Source organism: Impatiens glandulifera, chromosome 3 (assembly GCF_907164915.1).
Source record: "Impatiens glandulifera chromosome 3, dImpGla2.1, whole genome shotgun sequence".
Taxonomy (NCBI): Eukaryota; Viridiplantae; Streptophyta; class Magnoliopsida; order Ericales; family Balsaminaceae; genus Impatiens; species Impatiens glandulifera.
Window position 1 is genome coordinate 16,488,511 of NC_061864.1, and position 17,435 is coordinate 16,505,945.

Consider the following 17,435-nt stretch of genomic DNA (forward strand, 5'->3'; position numbering starts at 1 on the left):
TGAACATATTGTTCATATGGATATTACATATTTAGATGATATACAGTTTTAGTGGGAGTTTGTATTGTGATGCTTGTATAGATACAATTTGGAATTTATGTGCACATTAAAGAATTAGTTTCTAAAGAAATTAAAGATTTAGTTTTTAAAGAAAATCAAGATTTTAAAGTTATTCAGATTGATCTCTATAAGGAATAAAGGAGGACCAATTGGTATCAGACATGTTAAAGATCACACTACATGTTAATCCACACTACACACCCATGTTTAATCTATGTCATTTGATTGTATTGACATATGTGACTATTGAGGGTTTAGTTACGAATTAATGTAACAAAAACCGCTTTAATCCTATGTTGTTATAATTGATGGACGAGATTGATATAGATGTATTTGTAATGATAACAATATTTTGAGCTCTTAAGGTTATAATATACAATTGAAAGAAATATTATATGACCCAAGTGGGAGATTGTTGGAATTATTTCCAATATTTGGGTACATATATAATTTAATAATTGTATATTAGTTGTTATCATAATAAAGATTAAAGCCCAAATAAAGTGATCTATTAAAGTATAAAGGTTATGGGCTTATTTAGACATCTATAATAAATATGGGGACATATTTGTGTAGAAGCAGAAATACCATTCATTATTTCGTTGATGGGCCGAATAATAAATGGGTATATTAGGGCTAGGTCCCCAACCCATATAAATAGCCTACCTATTTGTTTCTCTCATCGAACAATAAGGTTTATGTTCATCTCTCAAGAACACTCAAGAAGAAGGCTATCGACATAGGGTTGGAAGACTTAAACCCCACCCACATCTGACATTCCGATCCAAGTCCAGATCCGGAACAAGAAGATCCAAATTCAGATTCAGGTCCAGATTCAAGATCAAGAGAAGATCAAGAAGAAGAGAATAACGAAGAACGGCTTAATGAACCGTTCTGCATTCAAGATCCAGGTACGTTTCCGCAATTACAGTTTATCTCGATTTATCGACATAGAGTATACAGATTATAGACTTAAGGATTAAAGATTTAGACTAAAGAAACTAACACTATAGACTCACACCATCACTTTGTCATTCGTTTCTTCCTCCTTGCAGATTGCTGATATATTTACAAAAGCGCATTCAACTTTGCGCTTTCGTTTTTTGACTGACAATCTCTCAATGCATATTGTTGTTGTATCGTGAGTTTGAGAGGGGATGTTAGATATATTAGTTTTATTATCTTTATTAGCACTTAAAGATATTTTAGTATATTAACACTTAAGGGTATTTCAGTCTATTGTAATCACTAACTATATAAACTCTTTTATTACATTCAATTTATTTAATGTTTGCTAATAAGAAACTCTAACATTTCTCTCTTTATTTTATCAAACTTGATTATTGAAAGAAAAACCTAACATATACAGTTTGGTCCAAAAAAAATAAGCTACAATAGGGCATATCCTTATGCCTAATTATATATATAAGATGTGCTACGAGTTTGAGATTGTCGGAATCATGACCTTTTTATAAAATTCAAACACTCTAGGTGTGTAATGTTTGAGTCAATCGTTACTCCGTTAAAATGTCTAGATTGGGCTGCGAACAAAAAAAAAAAAAACTTTGAGTTCTAAGGAGAAGGCATTTATTTTAGTCTTGTTTCATATATTTATATATATATTATATTATATAGTTTGGTGACTGGTTAATTATAATTGGGAAGCAGAGAAGTGAAGTGGAGAAGGTGGAGAGAGAAAATCACGCGTATGGTATTTACTGGTCGAATACAAAAATACAAATACAAATCTATTTTACGAGAAGGAGTAGTATTTTATTGGATTGGCTCTGACGAAAAAGGTTGCTTCTTTTACTATTTTCTTTTTTAGGTTTCAATTTCTTGCTTTGTAAAAATGGCGACCTCACTAGAGAAGGAGACTCTCAGCACTGCTGCTGCTGAAGATGAAGTTGTTTCCTTGGAACTCCCTGCTCCTTCTGGATGGAAGAAGAAGGTTCTTTTCTTTCTCTTTTCAATTCACTTGTTTTCTCATCACTTCTAGGTTTGTTTCTTCAATTTCATCTCTGTTTTAGCAATTATGTGTCGAATTTGTTGAATTCCCAACTTCCCATACCTAATTAGGAACGTTTTGCTTCTAGGGTTCGTTTTTCTTTTTACTTTTCTTCTTCTCCCAGCTTCTCTGAACAATTTCGCCCTTTTTAAGTTGTTGACTCTTTTACTCTTTCTGAAGATCTATCTGAATAACGGATAGAGTAACATATGCGGACATTTATAAAGATTTATGCTTTTACGGGTTGGTTGGTTGGTTTCGTAGAGGGCTCTGCTTCAAAGAGTTTCCTTGAAATTAGGGTTTTGTTTCTTCAAGTTCATCCTTACTCCCTTAACAATTGACCTAGTATTCGTCTCTGTTTTAGCAATTATGTGTCGAATTTGCTGAATTCCCCACTTTCCCATACCTAATTGATTCTCGACCCTGAAATTAGGAACGTTCTGTTTCTAGGGTTCGGGATTTTTATTTTTCTTCGCCCTTTTGAAGTTGACTCTTTTACTCTTTCTGAAGATCTATATGAATAATGGAAAAATTAACATATACTGGCATTTATAAAGATTTATGCTTTTACGGGTTGGTTGGTTTCCTCTAGAGGGTTCTACTTCAAAGGGGTTCCTTGAAATTAGGGTTTCCAAAATTAGGAACTCAAATATTAGTTTGTGCTCATTTCTGTAAAACCAGATTTCAATTCTTTGTGTTTAAGATTTAGGAATTAGGGTTTCTTCTTTTCCCTGCAGTACACGCCCAAAATGGGAGGAACTCCAAACAAGAACGAAATCGTTTTCACTGCCCCAACAGGGGAGGATATCTCTAACAGAAGACAGTTGGAGCAGTATCTGAAAGGGCATCCTGGCGGCCCAGCCATAACGGAGTTTGATTGGGGAACTGGTGAAACTCCGAGGAGATCTGCGAGAATCAGCGATAGGGTCAAGGCAAAAGCCCTACCTCATGAATTTGAATCTCCAATGAAACGGAAGAGGACTCCAACTTCAAGGAAGGAAAAAGAGAAAAAGGTCCCAACTGAAGAAACCGAGGAAGGAGCAAAAGAAGATGGTGACGAGGAAACCAAGAATGATACTGTTATGGAAGATGAAGACGAGAAAAAGGAATCTGTTGAAGATACTACAGTCGAGAAGAAAGAAGACAATCCCGATGTTGAGATGGTTGATCTTGTTGAAGAAGTGGACCAAACTCCATCTGAGGCTGAAGAGAAGATTGAATCTGAGGAACCACCGAAGAAATCAGAGCCAGTGAAAGAGGAAGAAGACAAGAAACCAGAAATTGAAGTAGATGAGATAAAACAGACTAGTGAAAATGTATTAGCAGGTGAAGCAGCTAGTAATGGGAAAGAAGATGAAAAAGCTGATGAGAAAATTAACACAGTTGAAGAAGAAAAAAAGATAGCTGATGAGCAAATTGATACAGTCGAAGAAGGAAAGATAGCTGATGAGCAAATTGATACAGTCAAAGAAGAAAAGGTAGCTGATGAGCAAATTGATACAGTGGAAGAAGAAAAGATAGCTGATGAGCAAATTGATACAGTGGAAGAAGAAAAGATAGCTGATGAACAAATTGATACAGTCGAAGAAGAAAAGAGTAAGATAACTGATGACCAAATTCACACAGTCGAAGAAGAAGAAGAAGAAGAAAAGGGCAAGATAGGCGATGGACAAATTAGCACAGTGGAAGCAAAAGAGGAAGAAAAGAGCAAGATAGGTGATGAGAAAATTAGCGCAGTCGAGGAAAAAGAAGAAAAGGCTGCCGAAGCTGTGGAGAATGGCAGCCATGAGTAGTTCATGGGGAAATTGGGCATAATATTATGTATGAATTGTGTCAGTAATCAATCTCTTACCTTTCTTTCTGACTGTTATCTCTGTTTTTAGGTTTATGAATTATGTTGGATGACTGTAGTGTTGTTGATAAATCAACATAGGATTATCTCTCTAATTGTTCTGAATAATAATATGTATGCATGTCTGTCTGTCTGTATGTCTGTCTGGTCTGTAAGTCTATCTGGTCTGTAAAGTCTTAGCTTAGGCTTCAAGTTTCTGTTGCATAGGTTAGACACAGTTTGAACCTTTTGCACAGATCTCCCCTCCTTTGTTGTGGTTTTTAGATGTTGTAATTTCGAATAAATTGTTACTCATCTTATATTCATTTCTGATTCTGTTCTTCAAATTGCCTGCATTTACATCAAGTATGAAAACATGTCATGCTTTTCAAATAATCCAAGACGAAACAAGGCCTAAAACATGAAGTAAGTTTTGCAGCAGGTGGATAGATCATACTTTTTTGATGCTAAGTTCTTCAGCATATTCTCTGCATTCACAACTGTTGATTTTTAGTAATTTGCTTAACAATTCCTATTTCAAGTAAGGCCAAATTGACTGGTAGTTGATTTTGGATAGGACATGAATGATATTTTAATGACTCAAATATTAAATTTCCATGAAAAGAGTGCCAAAAGGTCATGTTTAGAATATAAATGGTGTCTCTTGGAGATATTACAGGGACAATAATGAAACGAAAAATTTACCAAAGTAGAAAGTGAGAAGATTGTAAGAACAAAATATTTAAAAAACGATACAACTCAATAAGACAGGTTCTTAAGAGACAAATGTTACAGGTTTGATTATCACTTAAAACGCCTTACATTGAACTTGTTGTCATAGCTTAATATAGATCAAAGTCGCAAAAATCGAGACTAATAGAATAAATTCACAGTTCCAATCCCTTAGTTTGTTACTAATCATACCTCTTTTATAAAAAAAAAAAAAAAAAAAAAAAGTATATTTTTTCAAATCCCACCTAAATCAAATACAAATAAAACCCAAATATCTATCAAACTAACTCAATTTGAGTTTGAATTCAATTAAAATCTTAGATAAATCCTTAGTCGCTAAATCCTAACTGCATCAGATTGATCTCCCCTTTTCATTTATTTAATCAAAGTGTGTTGTTATTATATAATTGTATACCATATAGTTTTGAGTGCTGAATAAATTAATCTATTTGAACCAGCCGGACAGCTATATATAATTAATAATATGTTATATTATATACATAGATTAGTTGGGAATTTGTACATAAATCTTGATCATCGCAACAATAGTTTCTGTCGATTTTATTCATAGAAAAATCATGGCTGGTTTATTCGACAAACAAGCCGAGATATATGCAGACGCGAGGCCTACTTACCCGAAAGAATGGTATTCAATGTTGGCCGGTCTAACCTCTTCCCACACTCTTGCTTGGGATGTAGCCACGGGCAATGGTCAAGCCGCTATCGGTGTAAGTCCCCGTGTTGTGTTGTGTTGTTTAATTTTATTTTAATGTAACTTATAATCTTTTTGTGCATGATAAGGTTGCCGAGTACTATGAGCATGTTGTCGCAACTGAAGTGAGCAAGGAACAATTAAACCATGTTAAGCCACATCCTAGGATTCGTTACGAACACACTCCACTATCGTTGAATGATGATGATCTTGTAAAGTTGGTTGGGGGTGAAGGTACCGTGGATTTGATCACGGTGGCGACTGCAATTCATTGGTTTGACCTGTCGAGATTTTACTCGGTTGTGAACCGTTTGTTGCGAACCCCTGGGGGAGTATTGGCCGTGTGGACCTATAGTGGTTTCGAGGTTTTCCCTTTGTTTGACGTGGTCTTCAAGCGATTCTCCGACACCACTCTTCCTTATTTTGACCCAAAAGTTAAGTATGTGTTGGAAGAATATCGCACTCTTCCGTTCCCATTCGAACGCATACCGGGTACGTTATAATGTTATAGTATTCTTTATTAGAAAAGGTATTGAAAAAAATGTCCATTTGAATTTCCAATACAACAATGTACATTAATACAAATTGATATTCAATTTTTTTGTTGTGTTGCATCCTAAACTTGTTATCATTGTTCAAATTAATCCTTCAACTTTTCGAGCATATATATATAATGTTGAATAAATATTGTTTGATTTTAGGTTTGGATTTGGGCTTCGAGGGCAACCCCAAGCCCATGGACATGAAAAGGGAGGTGTCGTTCGCGGGTTTCTTAAGGTTTTTGCGTTCATACTCGGGCGTAACCACAGCCAAAGAAAGAGGGGTTGATTTGCTTTCCAAAGAGGTTGTGGGAGAGCTTGAGTCAGCTTGGGGTGGCCCTAGTTTGATTCGAAAAGTGGTTTACAAGGGGTGGATGCTTATAGGACGAGTAAAAAAATGAAGAAATTGAAAAATAACGATAGTTAATAACTCTTATTATATTTATCTAGTCTTTTTTCTTGTTTAATTGCAAATTGCAACTCAATAATCAAGTGATTAATAAACTAAATGTGTGACAGGGATATTAGTATATTGTATATATCTTGTTACCTTGTTTAGATTCCTAGATTAGTGGGTTACCTTGTTTAGATTCCTAGATTAGTGGTTTACCTTATTAAGAGTCTTTTGACTAGTATATATTGTAACATTGTTTATCAATAATAACCATGGGATTAATCTCTATCATGGTATCAGAGTAAAGATCCTCTCAAGATCATCAATCGAATTTTTTTTCTCTTCCTCCCACCTTGCTGCCTCACGCACAAACTTCTAATGTCTGTCCCACCTACTAATTCAGACTCCTCCTCCAATCAAAGTCAGACGCCCACCACCATGTCTGTTTCTCAATACCACTCTGCTTTCTCTGTTAACAATCTCCGCTCCATAATTCCTATCACCCTAGAGATGGGTAGCGAGGAATATCTCTCTTGGGCAGACCTTCTCGAAAACCACTGCTTGATTCACAATGTTTACGAACATCTCAAACCAAAAACTCCCAACGCCTCCGAAACACCTTCAACATCTTCCGAGACCGACTCTCTTCTGTGGAAACGCCTTGACGCCCTTGTCAAGCAATGGATATTTGGAACAATATCCAAGGATCTACTAAACACGATCCAAAAACCTGGTATGACGGCTGCTCAGGCTTGGGAACGTTTAGCGAATATATTTCAAGATAACACAGGTTCTCGCGCTATGTATCTTGAAAATAGGTTTTCTCAAATTCGTCTCAATGATTTCCCAAACATGAGTGCTTATTGCACTGAATTGAAGATGATTGCGGATCAACTTGCTAATGTTGATTGCCCCGTTTCTGAAAATCGACTGGTGTTGCGTCTACTTGGGGGTTTGAATGAAAACTACGAAACAATCGCCACCATAATAGGTCAAAAGAAGCCTCTCCCATCTTTCTACGATGCTAGATCTGATTTGCTCCTTGTTGAAACAAGGAAGGATGAATTCGTCCACACAAACACCTCTTTTATTGCCTCGGACGATCGTAGCCAAGGCCGCGGAAACAACTCTAGCCAATCAGCCCGTGCTACCGGCCAGCAGCAGCAGCAGGGCACCTCTAGCGCGCAGGAACAGGCCGGCCAGGGCCGAGGACGCAGCCAGCGCGGCAGAGGACGCGGTCGCAACACCAGCCGCACATACCACCAGCAGCAGCAATTCTGGGCACCTCCTGGCCAACAGCAATGGGCACAGTGGGCGCCTGCGGGCTGGACAGCACCCCCTTGTCCCTACCCGACACAACAGATCTGGCCGCAGCAGCAAAGCGCCCCCTGGCACGCATCTGGTCAACAGCAACAAGGCGCCTCCTGGCGCGGTTCTGGCTATCAGCAGCAACACACTCGGACAGCAGGAGCAGGCGCACTCGGTTCTCGGCCACAGCAGGCCTACATGGCTGAGACGAGCCAGCAGCAGCCCCAAAGTTACGTTGCAACCGATATCAATCAGGCGATGCACACTTTATCCCTTACTCCGCCTGACGATACTTGGTACATGGATTCGGGAGCAACTTCACACATGACACCCAACTCAGGTAGTCTCTCGCCTTATTCTAATTTAAATTGTGTTAAAAATATCATTGTTGGGAGTGGACAGGAAATCCCGATTCGCGGTATTGGTAAAACTAACTTAAAACCACCCTTACCACCCTTACTTCTGAACAATGTTCTACATGCTCCCAAACTCATTAAAAATCTTATATCTATTCGTCGGTTTACTCGTGATAACAACGTCTCTGTAGAATTTGACTCACTTGGTTTTTCTGTAAAGGATTTCCAGACGGGGAAGGTTATCATGAGGAACAATAGCTCGGGGGATCTCTACCCACTCTCTCTGTCGAGCCAAAGCCAAAAACCCCCAACTAATTCTTCGTTTACTGCAATTTCGTCAAATTTATGGCATAATAGATTAGGACACCCCGGTGTCGATATTTTGCATTCTCTCAATAAATCAAATTCTATTTCTTGTAAGCCCGTTTTAGGGTCTAAACTCTGTGAGTCTTGCATCTTTGGTAAACAAGTTAAGTTACCATTTACCAATTCTGTCTCTTATACTACTTCCCCATTCGATATTATTCATAGTGATTTGTGGACGTCGCCTGTGCTAAGTACAAATGGACATAAATACTATATTCTGTTTCTTGATGATTACACAAATTTCCTTTGGACTTTTCCAATTGGAAACAAATCCCAAGTATTCTCCGTCTTCTCTACACTTCAAAATCAAATTCAAACACAATTTCAAAAGCCCATTAAAACAATCCAATGTGACAACGGAACTGAATATAACAACAGTCAATTTCGTACATTTTGTGACAAAAATGGTCTACAATTTCGCCTCTCTTGCCCCTATACTTCTCCTCAAAATGGTAAAGCAGAAAGAAAAATACGCACCATAAATAACATGATTCGAACATTGCTTACTCATGCTTCTCTCCCGTTAAATTTTTGGCATCACGCCCTCGAAATGACCACTTATCTCCTAAATATTCTTCCAAATAAACAAATTCGAAATTTCTCACCCACTCAACTTCTATATAACCGAACTCCTTCTTACTCTCACCTAAAAATTTTCGGTTGTCTTTGCTATCCTCTTCTTCCTCCAACCACTATTCACAAACTTCATAAACGCTCTACCCCTTGTGTCTTTTTAGGATACCCCTCTAATCATCGCGGCTACAAATGCTACGACCCAGCCTCAAAAAGATTTATCATCTCTCGTCACGTCATTTTTGACGAAACAAAATTTCCCTTTTCTCTTGTCCAAAACCCAAACTCAACTCACCCATCTCAATCCGAACCAATAACCATCCCAATACACATCCAAACCCCGCCCATCACCGAGTCCATTTCCCCACCAAACAACACTCCATTACCGAGCCCATTATCAACTCAACACACTCCACCAAACCCACCATCACCCATCACCACTTCACCAGGCCCAAACCCAAACACGACCAGCCCGTCCACAAGACCAAACCGTCCAAATCATTCACCAACCATCATCAATCCAACACGGACAATACGAACCCGCGCAATGGATGGGATTGTCTGTCCAAAACGCATTTTCAATCTAAACACACTCACATCTCCATCGCCTATTCCCAAAAACCCAAAGTTAGCTTTATCAGACCCGAATTGGAAAGCCGCCATGGACGATGAGTTTAACGCTTTAATTAGTAATAAGACTTGGGACTTGGTTCCGCGTCCTCAGGGTGTTGATATTATACGATGCATGTGGATTTTTAAGCATAAAACTAACTCTGACGGCTCTTTTGAGAGGCATAAAGCCCGTCTTGTTGGTGATGGCAGGTCTCAGCAGATTGGAATCAATTGTGAAGAAACTTTTAGTCCTGTTGTCAAACCAGCCACCATACGAACTGTTCTGAGCATTGCTTTATCGAAGTCTTGGTCCATTCACCAAATGGACGTCAAGAATGCATTTTTACATGGTAATCTCAACGAAACAGTTTACATGCATCAGCCTTTCGGTTTTAGAGACAAAATCTTTCCCGACCATGTTTGTTTATTGCGCAAATCTTTATACGGCTTAAAACAAGCTCCTCGTGCTTGGTATCAAAGGTTTGCAGATTTTGTCTCTACAATCGGTTTTACACACAGCACGACTGATCATTCGCTTTTTATCTATCAACATGGGTCCGAAATTGCCTATCTACTCTTGTATGTTGATGACATTATCATTACGGCTTCGTCTGATCAGTTACGTCAGACTCTCATGAAAAGCTTAGGCGCAGAATTTGCTATGAAGGATTTAGGTAAATTAAGCTATTTCTTGGGAGTTGCTGTATCGTATACTAAGGATGGACTTTGTCTTAGTCAGAAGAAATATGCTGAAGAAATTATTGATCGTGCTGGAATGTCTACTTGCAAATCAACACAAACGCCGGTCGATACAAATGGCAAACTTGGAAAATCAACTAGTCCACCAGTCTCTGACCCCACTCATTACAGAAGTTTAGCCGGAGCACTACAGTATCTTACTTTCACACGTCCTGATATTTCATATGCAGTCCAGCAAATTTGCCTCCACATGCATGATCTGAAAGAGGCTCACTTGGCTGCCTTACACAGAATCATTCGATACTTACAGGGTACAAAGCACTATGGCCTTCATCTTTACAAATCCTCACTGTCTACACTCGTTTCATATACTGATGCAGACTGGGGAGGATGTCCAGATACCCGTCGCTCTACATCTGGCTATTGCGTCTTCCTAGGCGATAATCTTCTGTCTTGGTCGTCAAAACGGCAATCCACACTTTCTCGTTCTAGTGCTGAAGCTGAATATAGAGGAGTTGCCAATGTTGTCTCCGAATCCTGTTGGCTTCGCAATTTATTGTTAGAACTTCGTATCTCATTGGACAAAGCCACACTGGTCTACTGCGACAACATAAGTGCGATTTATCTCTCCCAAAATCCGGTCCAACATCAACGTACCAAACACATCGAAATGGACATACACTTTGTAAGGGAAAAAGTAGATAGAGGTAAAGTTCGCATTCTTCATATGCCTTCTCGTTTTCAAATCGCTGACATATTCACCAAAGGACTTCCGCGCATACTATTTGAAGATTTCAGAGACAGTCTCAGCGTCCGAGAATCTCCCGTTTCGACTGCGGGGGTGTATTAGTATATTGTATATATCTTGTTACCTTGTTTAGATTCCTAGATTAGTGGGTTACCTTGTTTAGATTCCTAGATTAGTGGTTTACCTTATTAAGAGTCTTTTGACTAGTATATATTGTAACATTGTTTATCAATAATAACCATGGGATTAATCTCTATCAGGGTGAAATTATACTTTACATTTAGTCATGAATTGAAAAAAAATAAGTATAATTGAACATCTTGCACTAATGTTTAAATAAGCCTTATAGATGAAGCTATCTTTTATTGATTCTTCCATAATTGGATTCTCCACTACTAAAAGTATCAATCTCAAATTATCTCAATTCCTGAAGATCGAATTTTATTGAAAAACATGAAACTTTTATGCTATGTATATATATATATATATATATATATATATATTATTAACAAACTTGTCATAGAATAATTCTCTCCTTAGAATTTACATATTAATCATGGTAGGTCATGTATAATAAAATATTGAGACAAACAAAATAACAAATAAAACTTTTACAAAAATGAAATGAGACAATTTAATTTTGTTTGTAAAGCTTGTGGAAGGCAATAATGGTGGTGGTGGGCTTTTATGCAACAATAATTTGTGACCTTATAAAGTTTGGTCCACATTATCTTCTTATGAATGGTTTATGCTATGTACAACAATTAATGATTCACCTATCATTTAATAAATTAAATGTAGCTTTTTCGATTGGTTTTATTTAAAAATAAATCAGTTTATCAGTATTACAATATCTTTATTTTATTTTTATATAAATATTTAAATACAAAAATAATATTATAATAATTTAATTAATTAAATACTCAAATAACATTTTATTATTATTAAATAATCTATATTTTGAATAAAGATGGTAAATAACTTAATATTAGATAGCCTCCTATTGACTTTTCTTTTCTAAATAAAATTCAGATTTGAAAATAATTGTCATTTATTAATACAAATTTAACAATTAATTTAAAGGTAAGGTCATGACATATATATATATTATTATAAGTCTTCTCGTTGACTCAAGATTGGCACTAAAGTCCGTGATAAACCGACTTGATCCAATTATTAGGTCATGTATGGAACAATTAATTTTATTCATTTAAATAGTACCATTTTTGCATATTTATTTATTTTTATTAAATTTGACAATATCAAACAAAGACTAATAATTCATTTTCACTAAAGAACAAATAAAACTATTGCAAATAAGTTATAATAATATTTTTCATAAATTAATCAAAACGTTAAGAAAAAATACATAAAATACATAGATTAAACTTTTTTATTTTTATCAAAATAAAACTAGTATTAATTTCAACCAGCAAGCCTTCCAAATCCTAATACCCAACAAATATTAACAACCAAATTTTGACATACATAAATCAAACGAATTGTCTCCCAAACCAAACAAGCTCTTAACTCGTTTTTCAAATATTTCTAATTAATGTTGAAACTTGAATATGAGTTTGGCCATCAGTTTTGACCATCTCTAAACGCGGCAAACCAGTTCATTAACTAACGTGAATTTTTTTTATTATTAAATCTAGTTGTACCGTTAAATCTAATAAGAAATAAAAATAATTAAATCAAATTCCAATAAAAAATTCATACTCAATAATGTAATATTAAATCAATTATTACTAGAAGTCTAGAACAATAATAATATGAAATAATTAAAATTTTATTATAAATGAAAATAATATTGTCATTGCCTTCAACTTCATTTCCAATGTACTTATAAATATCTTCTTCTTTTTTTTGTTATTTATTATGTGTTTATAATATAAAAATCATAATGTTATATTTTAACCCAAGACAGCTGTTTTGATATCGATATTGATTTTTATAAAGATTTTAAAATTTAATAAACTTTATTTAGATTTTTTTTTTTAAAATAATTAGATATCTTTTACATTTATTTTCTTTTTATTAATTTATTAATCAAATATATATTTTATTTTTTAATTATTATATTTTATTAAATATTAATACTTTTAAAAAATTTCCACTTATAATTAATTTTTTTATAACTTATACCAAACAAAATTATTTAAATAAATCTTAAATAATCAATTTTTTCAAAAATTAAAACAATTTATTTTAATATAAATTTATAACCAACAAGCCCATTATAATTTTTTTAAAATAGAAAGATGTAATAAAATCAATAAATAAAAATATCAAACAAGATGTATGTTGACCCATTCAAGGCCGACATTGTTGATTAATACATCTCTTCCAGTCTTTCTCTAGAAGGACCACGTGTCATTCATTGGTAATATATAGGCCAATAAAAATCTTAAAAGAATTTATATATAAAGAAAGCATAGGATAGGAGTAACAAAAAAAAATAAGAAAGTAGAGAAATAGTTGAGAGATAAGAAGAACACGTACAGACTAGACTAGACTAGGGGCGACCTAATAAGAAAGAACACAAATATCTGTGGCCGCCGGAGAAATGGCTGGAAAATTCATTCTGGCGGTGTTCGCCGTCGTCGCACTCTTCGTACAGAGTACCACCGCCGTCACATACACCGTCGGAGATAACTTGGGTTGGACTGTTCCCCCCTCTCCCAATACCTACCCTAGTTGGGCTTCTCCGATCACATTTCGTGTTGGCGATATTTTAGGTACGTACGTAGTACAGCTTCTTTTATTTTCTTTTATCATTGAATGAATGATGCAGCTTAGCTTCTTCTTCTTCTTCTTCTTCTTCTTCTCTATTCAACAACAAACAACAGTCTTCAACTTCGCTAGCGGAGCACATGACGTGGCCACGGTCACAAAGCAAGCTATTGACTCATGTAACACCAACTCTCCCATCACCATGCAGACCATCGCTCCGGTCGCCTTCTCTCTAAACAACATCGGCGAGATCCACTTTATTTGCACTTTCGGCAGTCACTGCTCCCTTGGACAGAAATTCTCCATCAACGTCACCTCCGCCGCCCCTGCACCCGGCGCCCCATCCCCGCCCACCACCCCTGTACCCGCAACCCCACCGCCGCCCACCACCCCTGCACCCGGCACCCCATCCCCGCCCACCACCCCTGCACCCGGCGCCCCATCTCCACCGACCACCCCTGTACCCGCAACCCCACCGCCGCCCACCACCCCTGCACCCGGCACCCCATCCCCGCCCACCACCCCTGCACCCGGCGCCCCATCCCCGCCAACCACCCCTGCACCCGCAACCCCACCGCCGATGACCACCCCTGTACCCGCAGCCCCAATGCCGCCGACGACCACCCCTATGCCGCCGACGACCACCCCTGTACCCGCAACCCCGACACCTTCTGTTACACCCACCACTCCGGCACCGGAATCTTCATCGCTTCCTCCATCAGCATCCACCCAGCCGCCAATGCGAATGCCAGGAGGCCCCACAGTTTCCCCATCGGCGTCACCCAATCCATCTACCACTTCGCCTCCAGGCGCCGCAACTCCACCTGGATCATCCTCTCCTTCGCCAACTACTACAACTCCCACTCCTCCCAATGCGCCACCACCGCCTAGCTCTGCGACGAGAAGCAGCCTGACTGTTGTTGGATTTATGGGGACGTTGATGGCCATTGCCATGGGGTTAACTCTATAATTATGAATTTTTTGGAGAGCATGCATGATTTCTATATGTTTAATTAATTAATTAGCATTTTGTTTATGTTATTATATTCAGATTTTGTGTATATGGCAATTTGTCAGGCCATTATTCGTTATTAAGTATTTTGAATAAAAGTTTATTATTGATTGTCTTTCAATCTCCATATCATATTGAATTAGTCATTAATTATTTACTTCTTTTAGCTAAAAGACTATATTATATATAAATTCTTTCTTAAAGTTCAACACAAAAAGCCCTAACCCTAAAATTGAAGTGGGTCATACATAATACATTAATATAGGGTTCCACTAATTTCTTAAATTAAAAAAAATAAATGATAAAACATCTTTTATTCACTCAACTTTTATTATATATTTATACTACTAATATCAAATAACCCTACTCAAACAAACAATGAAATATACAAATATTATAAATGGATTTTTCAGGTATAATTTATGAACTTTACTCCAAACAAATTTTCAGACATAAACAGATCTAGAATATGAAAAAGTACAAGTTACAGTGAAGAAAAGTCTAATCTACCCGATGAAATGGTTGAGGATGGATTCTCACTAATAAGAACATGTCATAACTTTGCACAAAAAACTTGGTTTTTATCCTAAATTTTGATCATCTGAAACACTAAATATATGGATAGTACCAGAAGAAGAACAAACATAAAGATGTGGCACTCTATTCCTTAACATAACAATCCATTGTGGCCATTATGGATTCATGTTGTGAACCCGGAGATGAATACTTAAGTGGGAAAGAAGAAGAAGAAAAAAACAAAGCATAATAAGATGAAGCATACCCGATAGATCTTGATCAAACATCGGTAAATTCGCGCAAACATCCTCCAGGTAGAAGGAACTTATACTTCTCAGCATTCTGAATCAAGTAAGCCGGAAGATGAATAGCAGATGCAGACCGTGGAATAGATCCCATCTTCTTAATCAGTTCTCTAAAGCTATACTCTTCTGGTAACATATCGAAAAGATCATCTCCTTTACAAATCAGTTTCTGAATTCTCGAATAGCTCATAAACTCGTTACGTCTAACGCGATCCGCATGGCTGTAAGCAGTCATCTTGAAAACGAATTCCCTCAAGTTCCTAAAACAAAAGCTGCAATGCCATCCAGCATCCGATAGAATCAGATTCGACTGTCGAGAATGGCGATAAGGCGTCCATGCCTGATATACATGAACCGAGGCTCGCCAGCTGCTGTAGTCGACGGGAAACTCAAAAGAGTACATGTAATGTTTCAGCTCGAGATGAAGAACCGGGGGAATTCCATCGCACCATTGAAGCAGTTTAATCGTATGTGGGCTCGGGATCTCGTCAGTATCTGACATAATTAGAATATCCCCTGTTGAGATCCCAGCCTGACGAAGGAACATATTCATGGCTACCCTTTGCTCGGATTCGAGCTTAAACGGGTCACTATGAAATCCCGAGGATGCCATTCGACCAGGGAAAACACCGTGGACGATTTTACCCTCTGCAAAGGAAAACCTGTCGCGGTTCGAAGCAAAGAACAGTGGTTTGGGGATACCGGTGAAGGTTGTGTTGGATTCGAGTATAACGAATTTAGTCACATAGGGATAGAGTTCGTTCCATCTTATCTCGAGCATGTCTAATTCGTTACTGAAGATGATGGCATCAAATACGTTTCGTGGATGTTCTCGTGGAGACCATCCATGGAGGCGGCAGAGCTGTGGGATTGAAACATTTTCTGCGTAGAAATGTGACAAATGTTGAAATGGAGGAGGAGGTTTATCCCAAAGTGGGCGGAAGAAATACGAGATCTTTTGTCTGTGTGTGATAATAATCCATAATGGGATAAGTATAACGAATATGGAACATAATAATAGCTTCGTTGGTGCTCTTCTTGAGGTGAAACGCAACTGTCTTGGTGGCATTCTGCAAACAAATTATCATCTGCATTGATTAAATTTTCGAGTAAGTCGAATTCACAATATCAAACTATGGATTTAACACTTCAAAATGTTCAATCCCATTTATGAAGAGGTTATTCAGTGTAGAACAAGTAAGCCAAAATGGAAATTACCATATAGTATTGAAGAAAAAGCATTCACAAATTAAAACAAACACAATTTACAGCACGAGAATCATCAAATAGAAATGACACAAAGATTCAAAAATCAATGTAGCAAGCTAGGTCAAGAACATAATGAAGCTAAGAAAAAGAAACAATCCAGCAGTATCATAATAAATGCATTCATCAAGTGAGATAATGATACCTAAAATGGCAGAAGATCCTCTTAATAGGCTAACAATGATCTTAAGAGTTAATTAAGAAACATGTTCATCTGAGAGGATTTGATGTTGTTCAAACTAAGCAAATAAATCTAAGTTTCTAACATTATCAAATGAATGAAGAGGCATTATATTTGGCTTAATTAATCACATCCTTTGTAGATACATGAATCAATGAATGTAATGAATGAATCTTACTACTACCGACATTAGAAGAAAGGATTGTATCGTATTATACCTATTTGAGATTGCAGATGCACATGCTTGGTGGTGGATGAATCTTGCAAAAGGAGAATAACATTCAAATCTCATATAGTCAGCCGTAGACACGAATATACCGAGTAATTTATATACAATATAAACAGTGTGCTCATCATATTTGCAGTAAAACGAAACATTTACAGAGAGAGTTAAACGAGGAAGAAGAAGAAGAAGATGAAGCGATATTCTCAATGAGAGAGAGAGAGAGAGAGAGATTGGAATGGAGCGGAATTCGTGAGG

The 17,435-nt window shown here is 37.0% G+C and overlaps 4 protein-coding genes across 7 annotated transcripts; 3 read left to right on the forward strand and 1 right to left on the reverse strand.

Annotated features, from left to right (window-relative positions):
• The first annotated feature begins 1,733 nt into the window (after positions 1 to 1,733).
• LOC124930989 (methyl-CpG-binding domain-containing protein 11-like) lies at positions 1,734 to 4,225 on the forward strand. 2 transcript variants are annotated; one of them, XM_047471371.1, is made up of 3 exons: positions 1,734 to 1,766; positions 1,889 to 2,011; positions 2,806 to 4,225. In XM_047471371.1, exons 2-3 carry the CDS (start codon positions 1,913 to 1,915, stop codon positions 3,859 to 3,861), a joined length of 1,155 nt encoding a protein of 384 aa, XP_047327327.1. In that variant the 5' UTR covers positions 1,734 to 1,766; positions 1,889 to 1,912; the 3' UTR covers positions 3,862 to 4,225. The 2 variants fall into 2 exon arrangements, with proteins under 2 accessions (XP_047327327.1, XP_047327326.1); XM_047471370.1 differs by having other exon boundaries at positions 1,753 to 1,771.
• A 941-nt stretch (positions 4,226 to 5,166) lies between these two features.
• On the forward strand, positions 5,167 to 6,283 carry LOC124929855 (putative methyltransferase DDB_G0268948). The gene is made up of 3 exons (XM_047470240.1): positions 5,167 to 5,359; positions 5,433 to 5,826; positions 6,045 to 6,283. The coding sequence occupies exons 1-3, from the start codon at positions 5,210 to 5,212 to the stop codon at positions 6,281 to 6,283; spliced, it is 783 nt and encodes a 260-aa protein (XP_047326196.1). The 5' UTR covers positions 5,167 to 5,209.
• Positions 6,284 to 13,374: 7,091 nt separating this feature from the next.
• LOC124929547 (blue copper protein-like) lies at positions 13,375 to 14,807 on the forward strand. 2 transcript variants are annotated; one of them, XM_047469941.1, is made up of 3 exons: positions 13,376 to 13,679; positions 13,791 to 14,026; positions 14,258 to 14,807. In XM_047469941.1, exons 1-3 carry the CDS (start codon positions 13,508 to 13,510, stop codon positions 14,642 to 14,644), a joined length of 795 nt encoding a protein of 264 aa, XP_047325897.1. In that variant the 5' UTR covers positions 13,376 to 13,507; the 3' UTR covers positions 14,645 to 14,807. The 2 variants fall into 2 exon arrangements, with proteins under 2 accessions (XP_047325896.1, XP_047325897.1); XM_047469940.1 differs by having other exon boundaries at positions 13,375 to 13,679; positions 13,791 to 14,807.
• A 478-nt stretch (positions 14,808 to 15,285) lies between these two features.
• On the reverse strand, positions 15,286 to 17,435 carry LOC124929546 (beta-1,4-mannosyl-glycoprotein 4-beta-N-acetylglucosaminyltransferase). Of its 2 annotated transcripts, none has more exons than XM_047469938.1 (2): positions 17,173 to 17,435; positions 15,286 to 16,577 (listed from the first exon to the last, which is right to left on the reverse strand). In XM_047469938.1, exons 1-2 carry the CDS (start codon positions 17,244 to 17,246, stop codon positions 15,482 to 15,484), a joined length of 1,170 nt encoding a protein of 389 aa, XP_047325894.1. In that variant the 5' UTR covers positions 17,247 to 17,435; the 3' UTR covers positions 15,286 to 15,481. The 2 variants fall into 2 exon arrangements, with proteins under 2 accessions (XP_047325894.1, XP_047325895.1); XM_047469939.1 differs by having other exon boundaries at positions 15,286 to 16,595.